This window comes from Prunus avium, chromosome 2 (genome assembly GCF_965620075.1).
Source record: "Prunus avium chromosome 2, drPruAviu1.hap1.1, whole genome shotgun sequence".
NCBI classification, from domain to species: Eukaryota; Viridiplantae; Streptophyta; class Magnoliopsida; order Rosales; family Rosaceae; genus Prunus; species Prunus avium.
Window position 1 is genome coordinate 8121873 of NC_142285.1, and position 16129 is coordinate 8138001.

At 37.4% G+C, this 16129-nt stretch overlaps 2 protein-coding genes across 2 annotated transcripts; both read left to right on the forward strand.

The window, feature by feature from the left end:
- Positions 1-915: 915 nt before the first annotated feature.
- On the forward strand, positions 916-3433 carry LOC110759191 (rust resistance kinase Lr10-like). The gene is made up of 3 exons (XM_088249144.1): positions 916-1692; positions 1980-2006; positions 2134-3433. Exons 1-3 carry the CDS (start codon positions 966-968, stop codon positions 3231-3233), a joined length of 1854 nt encoding a protein of 617 aa, XP_088105270.1. The 5' UTR covers positions 916-965; the 3' UTR covers positions 3234-3433.
- A 583-nt stretch (positions 3434-4016) lies between these two features.
- LOC110759189 (rust resistance kinase Lr10-like) lies at positions 4017-7038 on the forward strand. The gene is made up of 4 exons (XM_021961223.2): positions 4017-4824; positions 4951-4971; positions 5064-5093; positions 5290-7038. The coding sequence occupies exons 1-4, from the start codon at positions 4056-4058 to the stop codon at positions 6444-6446; spliced, it is 1977 nt and encodes a 658-aa protein (XP_021816915.2). The 5' UTR covers positions 4017-4055; the 3' UTR covers positions 6447-7038.
- The last annotated feature ends 9091 nt before the right edge of the window (positions 7039-16129 follow it).

Sequence of the window (16129 nt, forward strand, 5' to 3'; positions counted from 1 at the left end):
AATAAACTCTTTTCCAGTTCCTTTGCAATTGTTGAGGATCTTTGTTGCAACAAGGATCGAATTGGAAAGGTTTCCTTTGAACACTGTCCCAAAGGTACCTTGTCCCAACTTGTGTTCTTATTGGTAATAAGAGCACCTTGTGGGGTTGAGAGCTCTGTTATTTTCCAAACATTTCTTCAATTATGGCTCGAGTTTCTGTTCTGTCAAAAGTATATACATGACAGAGTGCAACAAATGCAGGCACAGGTGAAAATAGACCAAGGACTAGAGTTGCTTAAATTTTGCCCCAACTCCCCTGTAACACCAAGTTTTTTTTTTTTTTTGAGGTACCTGCAAAAGATCTGAACACCGGCAATTTTTCATGTCCACAGTAAATCATTATGTAGTGCTGGGAGAAAGTTCTCATATTTTTGGCTATCTATTCATTTTCTTTTCTTCTCCTTTTCCTTTTCTCGAAAATTCAAAATTTATTATTGCTGAAGTTCAGCTATTGCAGAGAATGTGGTGATGCTTAAATAGTTTGGTACATGATTATTTGAAAACTGTGACAGAAAGTATGTAAAATTGCATGTGGATGAAATATCAAACCTTGATAGAAACACTCACTCGTTTCCGATTCTCCATTATTCAGATTTTTCTATATTATTCAAGATACAAGTGTGCATTAATTTTAACAGATATAAAGAAATTTTGTGGGCAGGAATTTATTTGTCAACATGGAATTTTTTTAATGTATTGTTACCTTCATTTTCCACAGGGTAGGGTTGATTTGTCAACACGGAAATAAGATTTTATTTGTCTTAACTTGTGGAATAATGTTGCCAGTGTAAAAAAAAAAGAGTCATTAGGAGGATAAGGTTTAGACCAATTCTGCTACTTTCAAAAAGATGTATAAACAAACTGGTTGGTGGAAGTCAACAGTCAAGACCACATGATACCTTATTTTTAGATAACATGTTGGGAGTATGATTAGCTGTTCAAGGTGCAGAGAAAAGTTGATCAGTATTTCCTCAGAGATGACAATTTCTTTCTTCATCCTGTTGTTCATGGTAGGCTTGAAAGTTAATATTGGAGCATGCCAAAATGAGTGCTCAGAATTACGCTGTGGAGTCTTTGGTCCACCTATCAAATTCCCTTTTCGACTCAAAGACAAGCAGCCTGATCACTGTGGCTACCCTGGATTTGATTTATCCTGCAATGGAAGCAACAATACGGTGCTTGAGCTGCCAATTTCAGTGAAGTTCATCGTCACTGATATCAACTACAAATATCATGTAATTCAAGTGGTTGATCCAGATGGTTGTGTTCCCAGGCAGCTTCATAAACTTAATCTGTCTGCCTCTGCCTTCCAATTCAAAGGAGGGGGCCAAGATGACTATACTCTATTCAATTGTTCACCAGCAGATAGAAATTTAAATGATTTTATTCATCAAATTCCCTGCCTTAGTGGGACTAACCACCAAATATTGGCTATATATTCAATTTTGTCCATTGACGCATTTCCTATTTCGTCTTGTACAAAACTGTATAACCTTCCACCTGTTCCAGATGGTATATTCGAGTCACAACCAGTGAGTTTGGAATGGTTCAAACCAGCATGTAAACATTGTGAGAAGAAAGGGAGAAAATGTAGACTGAAGAACAACAATCACACTGAATCTGAAACGGAGTGCTTCAAGGAGGGCAAACAAGGTATAGTCTTTCATCCATATCACTATACTAGTCAGGCATCACCCCTTTGCTCCCCATCAAGAATTTATGCAATTAAATATCATATGTTGCATTAGCTACCATGAATTAGATAGGAAATGCAAAAAAATAAAGAAAGAAGAACGAAATTTCTGGCATATAGACCATAATGCATCATATAACATAAAGATAACCAAGAATATGAATTTTCTGCCCAAAAAAAAAATATATATATAATGATTGTATGATTTTGGGACCTGAGAATCTAATGGCATTAAAATCTTTTACAGGTGCCTCAACAAAGCTAGTGGTTATAGGTAAGCCATGCATGCCCTTTGTCCTTTTCTTTTCTCTCTCTCTTTTTTTTATCTTTTTTTTATCTTTTCCCAAAATCCCTTTTTCTGTATAAAGATAGAGGTTCTTGACCGAATATACAATCTGTAGGTGTGATCCTGGGTTCATTTGTATTTGTGGTGGCACTTGTTTCTCTCCATCGGTTGTACACTTTTGGCAGAAAACAAACCATGATTGAAGAATTTTTGGAAAATTACCGAGCTCTCAAGCCCACAAGGTACTCTTATGCTGATATAAAGAGGATCACCAATACGTTTAGAGACAAGCTGGGACAGGGGACCTTTGGAACAGTGTACAAAGGAAAGCTTTCCAATGAGATCTTTGTTGCTGTAAAGATCCTCAACAATTCCAAAGGAAATGGAGAAGAGTTTATCAATGAAGTGGGAACATTGGGTCGAATCCACCACGTCAACGTGGTTCGATTGGTTGGCTATTGTGCTGATGGATTTAGACGAGCTTTGGTTTATGAATTTGCGCCAAACGGTTCACTGCAGAATTTTATAACATCAGCAGACAGCAACAACCATTTCCTTGGTTGGGAGAAGCTGCAATATATTGCTCTCAGCGTAGCCAAAGGAATTGAGTACCTTCACAACGGTTGTGACCAACGAATCCTTCATTTTGATATCAAACCTCACAATGTTCTTTTGGATGAAAACTTCAATCCAAAAATCTCTGATTTTGGTCTTTCCAAGTTGTGCGCCAACGATCAAAGTGCAGTTTCCTTGACAACTGCTAGGGGCACCATGGGTTACATCGCACCTGAAGTCTTCTCTAGGAACTTCGGTAACGTGTCCTACAAGTCAGATGTGTACAGTTTTGGAATGTTGTTACTTGAAATGGTTGGAGGCAGGAAAAATGTTCAGGTCACAGAGGCGAACAGCAGCCAAGTTTATTTCCCAGAATGGATCTATAATCTTCTAGATCAAGGAGAAGACATCCGCATCCACGTTGAGCAAGAGATTGATGCTAAAATCGCAAAGAAACTCGCAATTGTGGGGCTATGGTGCATCCAGTGGTACCCGGTAGATCGTCCTTCCATGAAAGGTGTAGTTCAAATGTTGGAAGGAGAAGAAAATGTAAGAATGCCCCCTAATCCTTTCTCATCGACTACTTCAACAAGAGACAGTGCTACAATTCCTGCAAGACGCCCCCCCCAAGAGTTACCTGTAATATCCGAATTAGATTGACGAAGTTAAAATGATTAGTCTAGAAGTGCAATTGTTTTTGTAACTTGTGAGTAATATCAAATAAACTATAGCGTCGGGAAATAAACTGATGAGAAAGTAGTTTTAAATAATGAAAAGCATATGGAATTCCCCAAAGATGTATTGGTTGCCATTGAAGAATTCACCTATGAAAAGCAACACAAAAGAAACCTGATTTCCTAAACCCTTCAAGCACAAAAATCTTTTAAATTATAGATATTTAGCCCTTAAATATGCAACAACAAAAATTACAAAGAGGGTCCATTCCCTCCTTAAATATTTAGCATTAATGACTAGCAAGTCGCTAGTTGCCAAGTCAACACCATTTTGTTCAGCCCATTCCCTCCATTCCATCACTACATAACGACAAAACAAAAGCATCACGCGTGCCCGCTTTTTATTTTTTTAAAACTTAAACTAACCTATTTACCACGTCAGTTTGAATATTTTTATTATAATTTTTGTTCAAAATGAGGTAAGTGTTAATCAATGGACCCGCCCTGAATGAAATAAAGTGTATGAAAAATGGAGATTCTAGATATAAGTTTCGAGTTCATATTTTCTTTGAGTGAAAGTTTTTTTTATAGTTGTAATTGATACGTGTAAGTTTTATCTTTTGCATGCAAATGGGTGAATGGCCTTTAATTCTGTCCCCACATCTGAAAGGCTATATTCTACAAGTTAGAAAATCAATTCTACCAACTGGCACGCAATGCTCCTGTGGTTGATTTTCACAGTATTACTATTATATAAAGTCCACATATATCACAAGCAATACTCAAAGTTTGGAAGCTCTCTCTCTCCATGGCTGCAGGAAGAGTAGCTTCTCCATCACAATTATTCATAGCCCTCCTCTTAGTTCTTAGCTTATGCTGTTTAAGTTGCAATGCTAAACAGTGTGAACCTTCATGGTGCGGCAAACATAACATAAGCCACCCTTTCCGACTAAAACATGATCCAGAGAAGTGCGGTGACTCAAGGTATGAGCTGTCTTGTGAGAAGAACAACCTTACAGTATTATACTTGTATTCTGGAAAATACTATGTGCAGGCAATCGATTATAATAACTACACCATCCGAGTTGTGGATGCCAATCTTCACAAGGATAACTGCTCTTCAATTCCCCATTATTCCTTGTCCATATATAACTTCAGTGATGGGGGTCCGTATCAGGTTTATCAATGGAGAGGGACACGGGGAGACTCTGGTTATTTTGAACTGTCAAATCCTATAATATTTTTGACCTGTGAAACCCAAGTGAATTCGCCTCTCTATGTGGATACTGCTTCTTGCGATGGTGCTATGAGTAGTTCCAATTCCAATGGGCATTCATATGTTAGTGTTGGACGATTAAATGCGTCAGACTTGAGGGAGTTTTGTCGCGTAGAGCTTATGGTTATGATATCGTCGCAGCTTACAAAGAACAATTCCTACACAGACATCCACAATGAGATGATCTATGGCTTTGAACTTACATGGGTGCATTGGGTTACCAAAGAGGTCGGTTTTTGCTACATCGACAGTGATACCAACAAAGTTAATTGCTCTCGTGACTGCTTTTTAACAGTCTGTGGTAAGTATATCAAAGATTTCTTCATTTGCTTTCTGGTAGCATAACTGTAGGCACATGTTCTGTTTTTTAACATGTCAACATTCTAAAGTTCAAACTTGATGAAAACTTTTGACTTTGATGATGCAGGCTTCATCGAATATCTAATCTGTGAGGACTCTCAATCCTATATTGTTATCAATTTCTTCCTGTCTAAGCTGCATTTGTTATTATTATTAATTAATTCGCTCTGTTTCTTGCAGATTTCGGTTATTTATTCGCTTGGTACCTTGGTGAGTTTCATCTCAATTATTATCCTCAGCAAAAAGTATGATTATATTGTTTCATGTGAGAAAATAAAAATTACTCTTTCCAGGAAAGAAAATTCATGCAGTGTTAAACAATTGGTCTCTAGTATTCAATTACATATACATTCAGGTTGTAGCAGCAAAACTTATTTCCATGATTCATTTCGACACTTCCTTACAGGACAAGCACTTGGAGTAAGGGCTATACTTGGGGCTCCGTGTCTGATTGCGCTTTTAATTTATAAATTCAAGAGGCGGCACTTATCAATGTATGTCAATATTGAAGAATTCTTACAAAGTCACAACAACCTCATGCCAATAAGGTACTCCTACTCAAATATCAGGAAAATGACCAAAGCATTTAAGGAAAAATTGGGTGAAGGAGGTTATGGTTCTGTATACAAAGGGAAGCTCCGAAGTGGCCGCCTTGTAGCAATTAAGATGCTGGGTAAGTCCAAAACAAATGGGCAAGATTTTATCAATGAAGTTGCTACCATTGGAAGGATTCATCATGTAAATGTGGTGCAACTAATTGGCTATTGTGTTGAGGGATCAAAGCGTGCTCTTGTGTACGAGTTCATGTCAAATGGGTCTCTTGATAAACACATATTTTCTAAAGAAGGACCATCAACCTTAAATTACCAGAAAGCATTTGAAATTTCACTTGGAGTTGCTCGTGGCATTGACTATCTTCATCGAGGATGTGAGATGCAAATTTTTCATTTTGATATCAAGCCTCACAACATTCTTCTTAATGAGACTTTTGTTCCAAAGGTTTCTGACTTTGGGCTCGCAAGATTATGTCCATTAGATGGGAGCAGTTTAACTTTGACTGCAGCAAGAGGAACCATCGGATACATAGCTCCAGAGTTGTTTTACAAAAATATAGGAGGAGTGTCAAACAAAGCTGACATCTACAGTTTCGGAATGCTGTTGATGGAAATAGCAGGCAAAAGAAAGAATCTGAATGCAGTTGCAGCTCATTCAAGCCAAATATACTTTCCTTCATGGGTTTATGACCAATTCAGCGAAGGAAAGGACATAGAGATAGAAGATGCCACTGAGGAGGAAATGAAAATAACAAAGAAGATGCTTATAGTGGCATTATGGTGTATACAAATGAAGCCTAGCGAGCGTCCTACTTCGATGAGCAAAGTAGTACAGATGCTTGAAGGAGAAACTGAAGCCCTTCAAATGCCTCCAAAGCCTTTCCTTTATCCACAAGACAAACCAGTGGTGGATGATGAAAACAATTCAGAAACAACATGGCCATCGTCAACACAATCTAATGAGGACTCTAAAGACTCAATAAGCGTAATTCAAAATGCTGACAGTTAGCCTGCAGGGGCAGTAATGGCTAACATTTCAACTCTGCAGGGGCAGTAATGGTTGTTTCGTTTTTGTAGGACGAATATCCTTCTTGTAATATATTTATGTCATGATTTGTAAACTTGTTTTCAAGAGTTTTTGGTCCTTCCTCCTTTAAATTGAAGTGTAAGGTGTCCTACTCTTCAGTATGCACTTGCTGTTGATGGAATTTTTAATTTCTGAACGTTTCAATGGATTGTAAACTTCATTTACTACAAGGTAGAGTTGATTTGTCAACTCTAAACTAGTCAAGGTATTGCCTTTCATGCATATCACTAAACTAGTCTGTTGAAAGTTAAACCAAGCAGGAATCCAAAGCTACTTTATCTATTATTTGTAAAAGCATGAGAGCATGCTGTCGGGTGGTATATTTTGTTTATTGGCTCAATGAGCTACTGTTATTTCACCCATGCTGTCGGTTGTTGTCCCAATAGAACTTTTCTCTTTTGACTAAAAGTTTGTCTCTAAAAGAGACGTTGGTCTCTTGCTTTGTAATGAGAATGTTGTAGTAAAAACTATTATTATTGAAGGTGAACGAAGCTTATCAGTTTCTTGGTTTTTAGTCTTCTTCCTTCTATTCTCTTCCGTGTCTGCGTGAGTTCATTGAGTGTTCATTGAGTGAGTGTTTTCTTGCTTGATTACTATTTGGTTTTATCTGTGTGCTTGCTGTGTTGTTCAGTCTGTTTGTCCGTGAGTTAGCTGCCTTGAGTTTTTGATTTATTCTACATTTGGTATCAGAGCTGAGGCTCAAGAAGGATGGCAAACAGAAATGACTTTGTGCAGTGCCCTGTTGGTAAATTTGATGGGAAGGGGAACTTCCAATATTGGCGTTCTCAGATGGAGCTTTTCTTCAAAGTGATGGAGTACACAGATGTTGTATTAACTGGATTTGCAGAACCAGGAGATCAAGTAACTCTCACACAGAACCAGAGAGAAGAGTTGGTGAAAAATAGGAAGAAAGACAGCAGGGCCTTGATGTACATTTTTGGTGCAATTGATCCAGCAGTCTATGAGAAGATTGCACATGTCTCTACATCTAAGGAGGCATGGGATGTGTTGATCAACAGCTATATTGGAAGAGAGAAAGTGAAGAAGGTACGGTTGCAGACCTTGAGGAGGCAGTTTGAACTTTTGCAGATGGAAAGAAAAGAAAGTATCTCTGATTATTTCTCACGTACTTTGTCCTTGGCTAATCAGATGAAAGCCAATGGTGAGGATATGAAAGAGCTACTGATTGTGGAGAAAATACTTCGAACCTTGACAGACAGGTTTGAAGGCAAAGTTACAGCTATTGAGGAGACACGTGACCTTAGTACTTTGACAGTTGATGAGTTGCAAGGTTCACTGCAAGCTTATGAGCAAAGATTAAATGAGAAGTCAGAGATTGGGAATGAAGAAGCGTTGAAGGCCCAAGTGAACGTGAAAAAGGAAAAGAATGACTCTAAGAATGAGGAGTCCTGCAATGAAGCAAGATCAAATGGCAAGAATCATAACTCAAATTATAGAAGGGGACAGAATAGATTTGAAAACAGAAGAGGAAGAGGCAGAGGAAGAGGAAGAAGCAACAATTGGAGCCAAGCCCGTGATAGCAACAGTTGGAGTCAAGCTCGTGATAAATCTAATGTTCAGTGTTTTAACTGCCAGAAATATGGCCATTACAAAAATGAATGCAATTCTCAGAGGTTTGAAAATAAGGGGCATCATGCTAAGTTTGCAGAAAATGATAAAGGCAATGAAGAAACTTTGTTGCTGGCTTTTAATGCTGTAAGTGATGATGAGAAAAACAAGTGGTTGTTGGATACTGGATGCAGTAATCATATGTGTGGGCACAAGGATTTGTTCAGTGATTTGAATGAGTCTGTGCAGTCTGTGATCACATTTGGTGATCAAACAAAGATTCCAGCCAAAGGAAAAGGGAGAATCTCTATCAAGCTAAAGGATGGCTCGTCCAATTCCATATCAGATGTTTATTACGTGCCTGGTTTGCGGCACAATTTGTTGAGTTTGGGACAGTTGTCAGAGAAAGGATATGACATCCAAATTGTCAATGGAGTTTGCACCATCCATGCTGCCAATCATAGACTAATAGCAAAGGTAAAAATGACACCAAACCGGCTGTTTCCATTGTATCTCAGTTACCGTGAATTACCTTGTTTCAGTTCAATGATGGTTGATGATAACTGGCTATGGCACATGCGATATGGACATTTAAATTTTAACAGTTTAAATCTCCTTGCTCAGAAAAATCTGGTATTTGGTTTGCCTCATATTTCTGTGCCTAATGATTTATGTGAGACCTGTGTTCTTGGTAAAAAGCATAGAGACAGTTTTCCTAAAGGAAAAGCCTTTAGAGCTCAAAGGCCTCTTGAAGTGATACACTCTGATCTGTGTAGTGTTGAGACAACCTCACACGGTGGTGGAAAATATTTCATTACATTTATTGATGATTTCAGCAGGAAGACTTGGGTGTATATCTTAAAGAACAAATCTGATGCTTGTGACACTTTCAAGAAATTCAAGGCCTATGTTGAGAAACAAAGTGGTGAAATGATAAAAGTACTGAGAACTGACAGAGGCCAAGAATACATAGTTTGTGATGAGTTTTTAGAGAAGAATGGGATAAAACATCAATTGACAGCCAGGTATACACCTCAGCAAAATGGTGTGGCTGAGAGAAAAAACAGAACAATTATGGATATGGTGAGATGTATGCTGAAATTGAAGAATCTGCCTAAGTATTTTTGGGCAGAAGCTGTTGCTTGTGCTGTGTATATTTTGAATAGGGCTCCTAGCAGAAGTGTGAATGGAAGAACTCCTTATGAAGTTTGGAGTGGCAGGAAGCCAAATATTCAGCATCTTCGTGTGTTTGGATGTATTGCTTATTCTCATGTCCCAGATCATATTAGAAAGAAACTTGATGAGAAGGCAGAAAAATGCATTTTTATTGGCTACAGCACAGTCACAAAAGGCTACAAGCTTTATAATCCAAAGACAGAGAAGGTTATAATCAGCAGGGATGTCACTTTTGATGAACAAGGAACTTGGGATTGGTCCTTGAATGAAAGCAGACCTGCAACATATTTTCCAGCAGCTGATAATTATCATTTTGGAGATGATCAACAAGTAAATGAACCAGAAATTCAGCAGGAAGTTGAGCCAAGAAGGTCAACACGTGAGCATCGATTGCCATCTCGTTTCCAAGATTATCAAATGACAGGAAATGTTGCCTCAGATGAAGAAATTGTGAATTTTGCCTTGTATGCAGATTGTGATCCTCTATCATTTGAGGAGGCATGTGAACATGAGCACTGGATTAAAGCAATGGGTGAAGAGATTCATGCAATTGAAAAGAATGACACTTGGGAGCTTACTTCTCTTCCTGAAGGAAAGACACCTATTGGAGTTAAATGGGTATACAAGACAAAGTACAAGCAGAATGGAGATGTGGATCGTTTCAAGGCAAGGTTAGTAGCTAAAGGCTACAAGCAAAAACCAGGAATTGATTATTTTGAGGTTTTTGCTCCTGTTGCTAGGCTTGATACTGTTAGAATTGTTATTTCTCTTGCTGCCCATAATGCTTGGAAGATATTCCAAATGGATGTAAAATCTGCATTTTTGAATGGAACCTTGGAAGAAGAGGTTTATCTTGAGCAACCAGCAGGTTATGTAAAACAAGGGGAAGCTGACATGGTGTGTAAGCTGAAAAAGGCTTTGTATGGCCTTAAACAAGCTCCAAGAGCATGGTACACCAGAATTGATTCTTACTTCATGGAGCATAAGTTTCAAAGGTGTCCATATGAACATACTTTGTATGTCAAAAATAATCAGCAAGGGGATGTTGTTATTGTCTGTCTGTATGTGGATGATTTGATAATTACAGGAAATAATATGAGATTGATTGCAGAATTCAGGGAGGCTTTAGCATCTCAATTTGAGATGACTGATATGGGATTGATGTGTTATTTTCTTGGTATTGAGGTGAAACAAACTGAGCAAGGGACTTTTATTTTTCAAAAGAAATATGCTGGTGACATCCTCAAACGTTTTAGAATGGAGTCATGCAAGCCAATTTCAACTCCAGTTCAAGAAAGATTGAAGCTGCAGAGAGATGGAGCTGGAAAGTTGGTTAATCCAACATTTTTCAAACAGTTGGTTGGTAGCTTGCGTTATTTAACTGCTACTAGGCCAGATATCACATTTGGTGTTGGGCTAATTAGTAGATTTATGGAAACTCCAAGACAGTCACATATGCAGGCAGCAAAAAGAATTCTGAGATATGTCAAAGGAACTCAAAGTGATGGTATTTTCTATTCAGCTAATTGTCCTGTGAAGCTTGAAGGATACACGGACAGTGACTGGGCTGGTGATGTTGAAACAGCAAAAAGTACTTCAGGCTATGCATTTCATATTGGTTCTGGAATGATTTCTTGGTCATCAAAGAAGCAGCAAGTTGTGGCCCTTTCATCTACTGAAGCAGAGTATATTGCAGCCACAAATTCTGCAACACAGGCAGTATGGTTGCGCCAATTACTTGGTGATCTTCATCATGAACAGAAAAGCCCCACAACAATTTATTGTGACAATAATTCAGCGATTGCATTGGCAAGGAATCCTGTTTTTCATGGGAGGACTAAACATATACCTGTGAAGTTCCACTACATTCGGGATTTGGTAAATGACAAGGTGGTTGAAGTCCAATATTGTCCAACTGGAGAACAGATTGCAGATATATTTACTAAGGGTCTCAGGATGGATGCGTTCATGAAGCTGAAGAAGATGATGGGAATGCAGAGTTATGATGAGCTTGGTTTAAGGGAGGCTGTTGAAAGTTAAACCAAGCAGGAATCCAAAGCTACTTTATCTATTATTTGTAAAAGCATGAGAGCATGCTGTCGGGTGGTATATTTTGTTTATTGGCTCAATGAGCTACTGTTATTTCACCCATGCTGTCGGTTGTTGTCCCAATAGAACTTTTCTCTTTTGACTAAAAGTTTGTCTCTAAAAGAGACGTTGGTCTCTTGCTTTGTAATGAGAATGTTGTAGTAAAAACTATTATTATTGAAGGTGAACGAAGCTTATCAGTTTCTTGGTTTTTAGTCTTCTTCCTTCTATTCTCTTCCGTGTCTGCGTGAGTTCATTGAGTGTTCATTGAGTGAGTGTTTTCTTGCTTGATTACTATTTGGTTTTATCTGTGTGCTTGCTGTGTTGTTCAGTCTGTTTGTCCGTGAGTTAGCTGCCTTGAGTTTTTGATTTATTCTACATAGTCAAGCGTCACCTACCGAGAACCAAAAATTACATGCAGATAATCAACATTATCAGACATTTCTGCAAAACAAATATACAATGATTTAATGATTTTGTGGACATGAGAAACTGATGGCATTCAAGTTTCCAGCTTCAACGAAATCCCATTGCTTGATGACCATTGACCTCGGTGTCCACACGTCTTAGTCATGTACTGTTACTGTTGGGGAAATTACAATTAAGAAAATAACATAATTAAATTACTTTCTCAGCCAAGAAGCATATAGACTATTGGGTTGACGCGTGGATATCTTGCTCAATTTAAGAAGATCTAATCCCACAGTGCAGCAATATATCTCTTGACTTGTCCCCTCCAAGATACAACAACCCAAGTGAAACGTTGAAAGACTCACACATATTTGCACAAAAGGATGAGTCTACACCACAAAAGTACCTTTTCTTTGATAAGAGATTTTGTGAATAAGTATCCCCAACATGCCTCATGATTTTCTGGGCTTTCACACCATCTCCCTGTACTTCAAACCCTTTCTCTTGCCCAGACTTGGTTAATGGATCTACAAGATTATCATCGGATTTAAAAATATTCGCATTTATAATTCTATTGCTAAAAAAATAAAAAAAATATCTCACACAATGTTATTCACAATTAATCAAAATAGCGGTGTTGGTTTCTCCCAAAGTGGGATTTCATACAAGAAATCTCTCAACCAATTCCTTTTCGCTAGCAGAAGTCAAATCAATGAGTTCAGCCTCCATAGTTGAATTAGCAACAACTGTTCACCTAATGTAAGAATATCTTCTGATCTTTTTCTCTTTGACTGCTTCAACAAGAAACAGCGTTAGAATGCTTGTAAGTCGTCCGCGCCAAGTAATATCTGTGTTAGATCGACCAAATTAAAATGATCATTCCAAGCAATTCTTTTTGCAACTTGTAATTAATATCAAATAAACTAGAGGGTGCGGCAACTGATGAGAACATATTGATAAAACTAGCAAATGTGCCCACGCGATGCTGCAGGTTTTAAAATCGTCTGAAATGATGTAGAAGTTACAAAATAAAGACTAATAACATGTTTTTTTTTATATGTTGTCATGTTTATTAAAATATGATTAATATTTTAATAAACCAAGCAGCAACAAAATATCAGCAGTTTTGTCTTTACATATATGCTACTTGCTGGCTCTATTGTAGAAGTGGTCTTACCATGCTTTATTCATAGAACCGAAACAATAAATTGGACTTTCAACATAGAAATGTACATCTTGCTTAACAAAACCAAAAACAACCACCAAATAGCTTTATCCAAAACACCACTTACAGAACATCAAAAGCAGATATGGTTTAGAAAGAAGAGGAGAAAAAGCGAGAAAAAGTCGAAAAAATTATAGTTTCTTATTTTCTAGTCTCAAAACTGTCCAAATATGTTTTTTGTGCAATGTTTTTATATGAGATGCTTGAACTTTGTTAGTCCACTACTAAAACAAAAGAAAAATCCTGGAAAACAAAAACAAATAGAGACAGAAGAAAACAGAATATCAACCATCATCAGAATCCAAAGCAAAAATCACAGAGCGAAATTCAAGTTGTATTTTCAAAGGAAAGCGACCAAAGTTGATCCATACATATTACATTGAGGTCGTAACATAGAGAGCAAATAGGCATGAAGGTAATAACATTAATGATTTTCAAAAGGAAATGAATAAAAAAAGGAGCTACTAATATATATAAATCAGGTAATCGTCTATAAGCACATGACTTCAATATAACACTTTTATGCATGCACGAAGATGACTAAACAGATAGGTTATCATAGGATGAGAAGACTAAAGAGATAACAAAATTTTCATCACTATCTGAAATGCTGCTCATACTTTTAACACCAACATAAATTTAGTTTTGTGTAAACAACTTCATAATCACAAATATCTATTATTCTATCAAGGAATTAACTTGATTCAATAACAATCAAACAGTATGCATATACTAATGTCGAGCCTAGTTAAACCGATATGCACAGTTAGCACATTCGACTCAAAACTCATAATCAATCAAGTCCACCAAGTCAAGAAATCAAGTGAAATGTTTTCTGACTAGACAGTAAAGCAGAGGAAGAGACCCTAGACGATGCAGAAAGCAAACAAAGAATATATGTATATGCAAAAACAAAACTAAAATTCCTCGTAAAAAAAACTAAAAAGTTCATTTTTTTAATATATGTCAGGCATGGGCAGCTTTCCAGCAAAAAAGAAAAGGCATGGAGGCTTTATTTTTTAATTCTTTCTTAAGAAGCCCAGAAACATGCGTGATGAATATGTCTGCCAGCAGATGTTTATTTTATTTTTGTTCATAAGTGTGGGAACCGAATTAAATCACCTTAGGTCAAATAATTCCTTCAATTTGGGGATTATTTGACCTAATTGGGAGTTACTCAATTTAATTGGGGGTTACCCAATTAAATTGAGAGTTACCTAATTAAAATTGGGATTGATTTGATTTCTACCCTGATTAGGGATTTGATTTAAATCAAATAAATCAAATCCCTAATTAATCAAATCTCACCTAATCGGGGAGGAATAATTCCTTTCCATCTGCTGAATTATTCCTCTGAAACCCTAGCCTTCAAGACTCTTATAAATACTTGGCTACGCACAAGGGTTAAGATATGTCTAAATTCCTACTGAAACTCCGCAGAAATTATCATTCACAAACCCTAGCCACCATATTCTTTCTCTCCCTCACACAAGGCTCCGGCCACCACATACGGCTCCGGCCACCCGGTTTTCCTTGAAATACCCAACCTAACTTAGGCATCGGAGGGCCTTTGGCCAACACCCCCGGGTGTGGTCCTTTTACTCCGATCTATTTTGCAGGGAGAAGGAGACGGTGACGAAGGAAGAGGAATCTCAATCGAATATTCTCGTGGGAGGAAATTTGCTCCCACAATAAGTCTGCTAAACATTTATTAATGAAGAACAGTCTTGAAAATAAACCAAACAGAGCAGCACCCGTCTAGTTTTAAAACGGCTAACAAATCTGAACAACATCTAGTTTTAAATTTATAACTGGATCAGGAAAGTACGGCCCTAAAAACTTAACCTACTTGGTATCCTAGGCGTTGATAAGAATAATAATAATAATCCAACGGCTCTGCCAACGAAATGAGAACTGTCTTTTTTTTTTTTTTTTTTTTTTTCTTTTTTCTTTCCCAAAACCCGCTCATTAACTTATTAGGCCAACCCAAACTTTTTATGGTAGGACGATTCGGATGGGTGAACTCAAAATTAAGCATACTTTTTAAGTTTTGGTTCTAATTCGTAATCCAATATGTACATATCGGTTTATGATTTTTTAAATCCAAGACTTGTTCATTTTTAGGCTAATCTATCTAATCCAACCCACTATGATTGGATTGAACGGTTCGATCGGATTGACCCAAATTTATGTCCACCCTTAATAGCAATATAATGTCAATGCTCTCGTGCTTGGTTTGATTATATTTGAGGCTTTTTATCACAAAAGGTCACTGAGGTTTGCGAAACTATCAGATTTAATTATTTATGTTTTTTTGTGTCAGTTGTGGTCCTTAAGATTAATACGTGTGCTCACAAATAGTCATTGTCATTAAGTTCTGTCTAAAAATCTGTTAAATTGATGACGTGACACATATGTGGGTCCCACATATCCAATGATATGACGCCACATGAATTAAAAACAATTGAAACTTATAAAAAATTTATAAAAAAACTTAAAAGAAAAGAAAACATATTAAAAACAAAATAAAAAACAAAAACAAAATCACCATCATCTTCTCCATCGCACTAAAACCCAACCCCCACCAGTCTCCCTTCCCCCTTTTTCTCCTCGCTCCCACCCACATCTCCTCTCTCTCCCTCTCAGAACTCCAACAGCCGCACCCTATCCTCACACCACTGACCCGCCCTCCTCCTTTTCTCTCCCTCTTTGTCTCTCTTCACTACTCTCTTTATTTGACAGCAACCAACCTAAACTCCACCCTCCCCCGCTCCAACCAAACCTTGTTTTTTTATATATTTTTAAAATGAAATAGTTCACCAACCACAACACCTAAACAATAGGAATCAGGCGGCCATGAGCGACCCCGGAGCATCCATACCCCATTGAAACAAAAAATCTCATCAACCTTGTTACTGTAGGCAATTTGTCAAATTGTAAACACCACCAGAGAATTTCCAGTCTCCTAATCCGATTTCTGAATTAAAAGCAAAGTTGAGCAATTGATTTCCATTCATACCTGCTCTAGTCGCATGTAATATCTCACTCCTTTAACTACAAGGACTCCTCCAAATATTGTTAAAAATAAATCTAACTATAAAGAAAGATCTCCTCCAATCCAATTGGTCAAAAATAT

Coding starts and splice junctions, on each gene's coding strand:
- LOC110759189 (XM_021961223.2), top strand. CDS start 4,056: ATGGCTGCAGGAAGAGTAGCTTCTCCATCACAATTATTCATAGCCCTC. Junction 4,825..4,950: donor CTGCTTTTTAACAGTCTGTG/GTAAGTATATCA, acceptor TTGATGATGCAG/GCTTCATCGAATATCTAATC. Junction 5,094..5,289: donor TTTATTCGCTTGGTACCTTG/GTGAGTTTCATC, acceptor ACTTCCTTACAG/GACAAGCACTTGGAGTAAGG.
- LOC110759191 (XM_088249144.1), top strand. CDS start 966: ATGATTAGCTGTTCAAGGTGCAGAGAAAAGTTGATCAGTATTTCCTCA. Junction 1,693..1,979: donor CTTCAAGGAGGGCAAACAAG/GTATAGTCTTTC, acceptor AATCTTTTACAG/GTGCCTCAACAAAGCTAGTG. Junction 2,007..2,133: donor AACAAAGCTAGTGGTTATAG/GTAAGCCATGCA, acceptor TACAATCTGTAG/GTGTGATCCTGGGTTCATTT.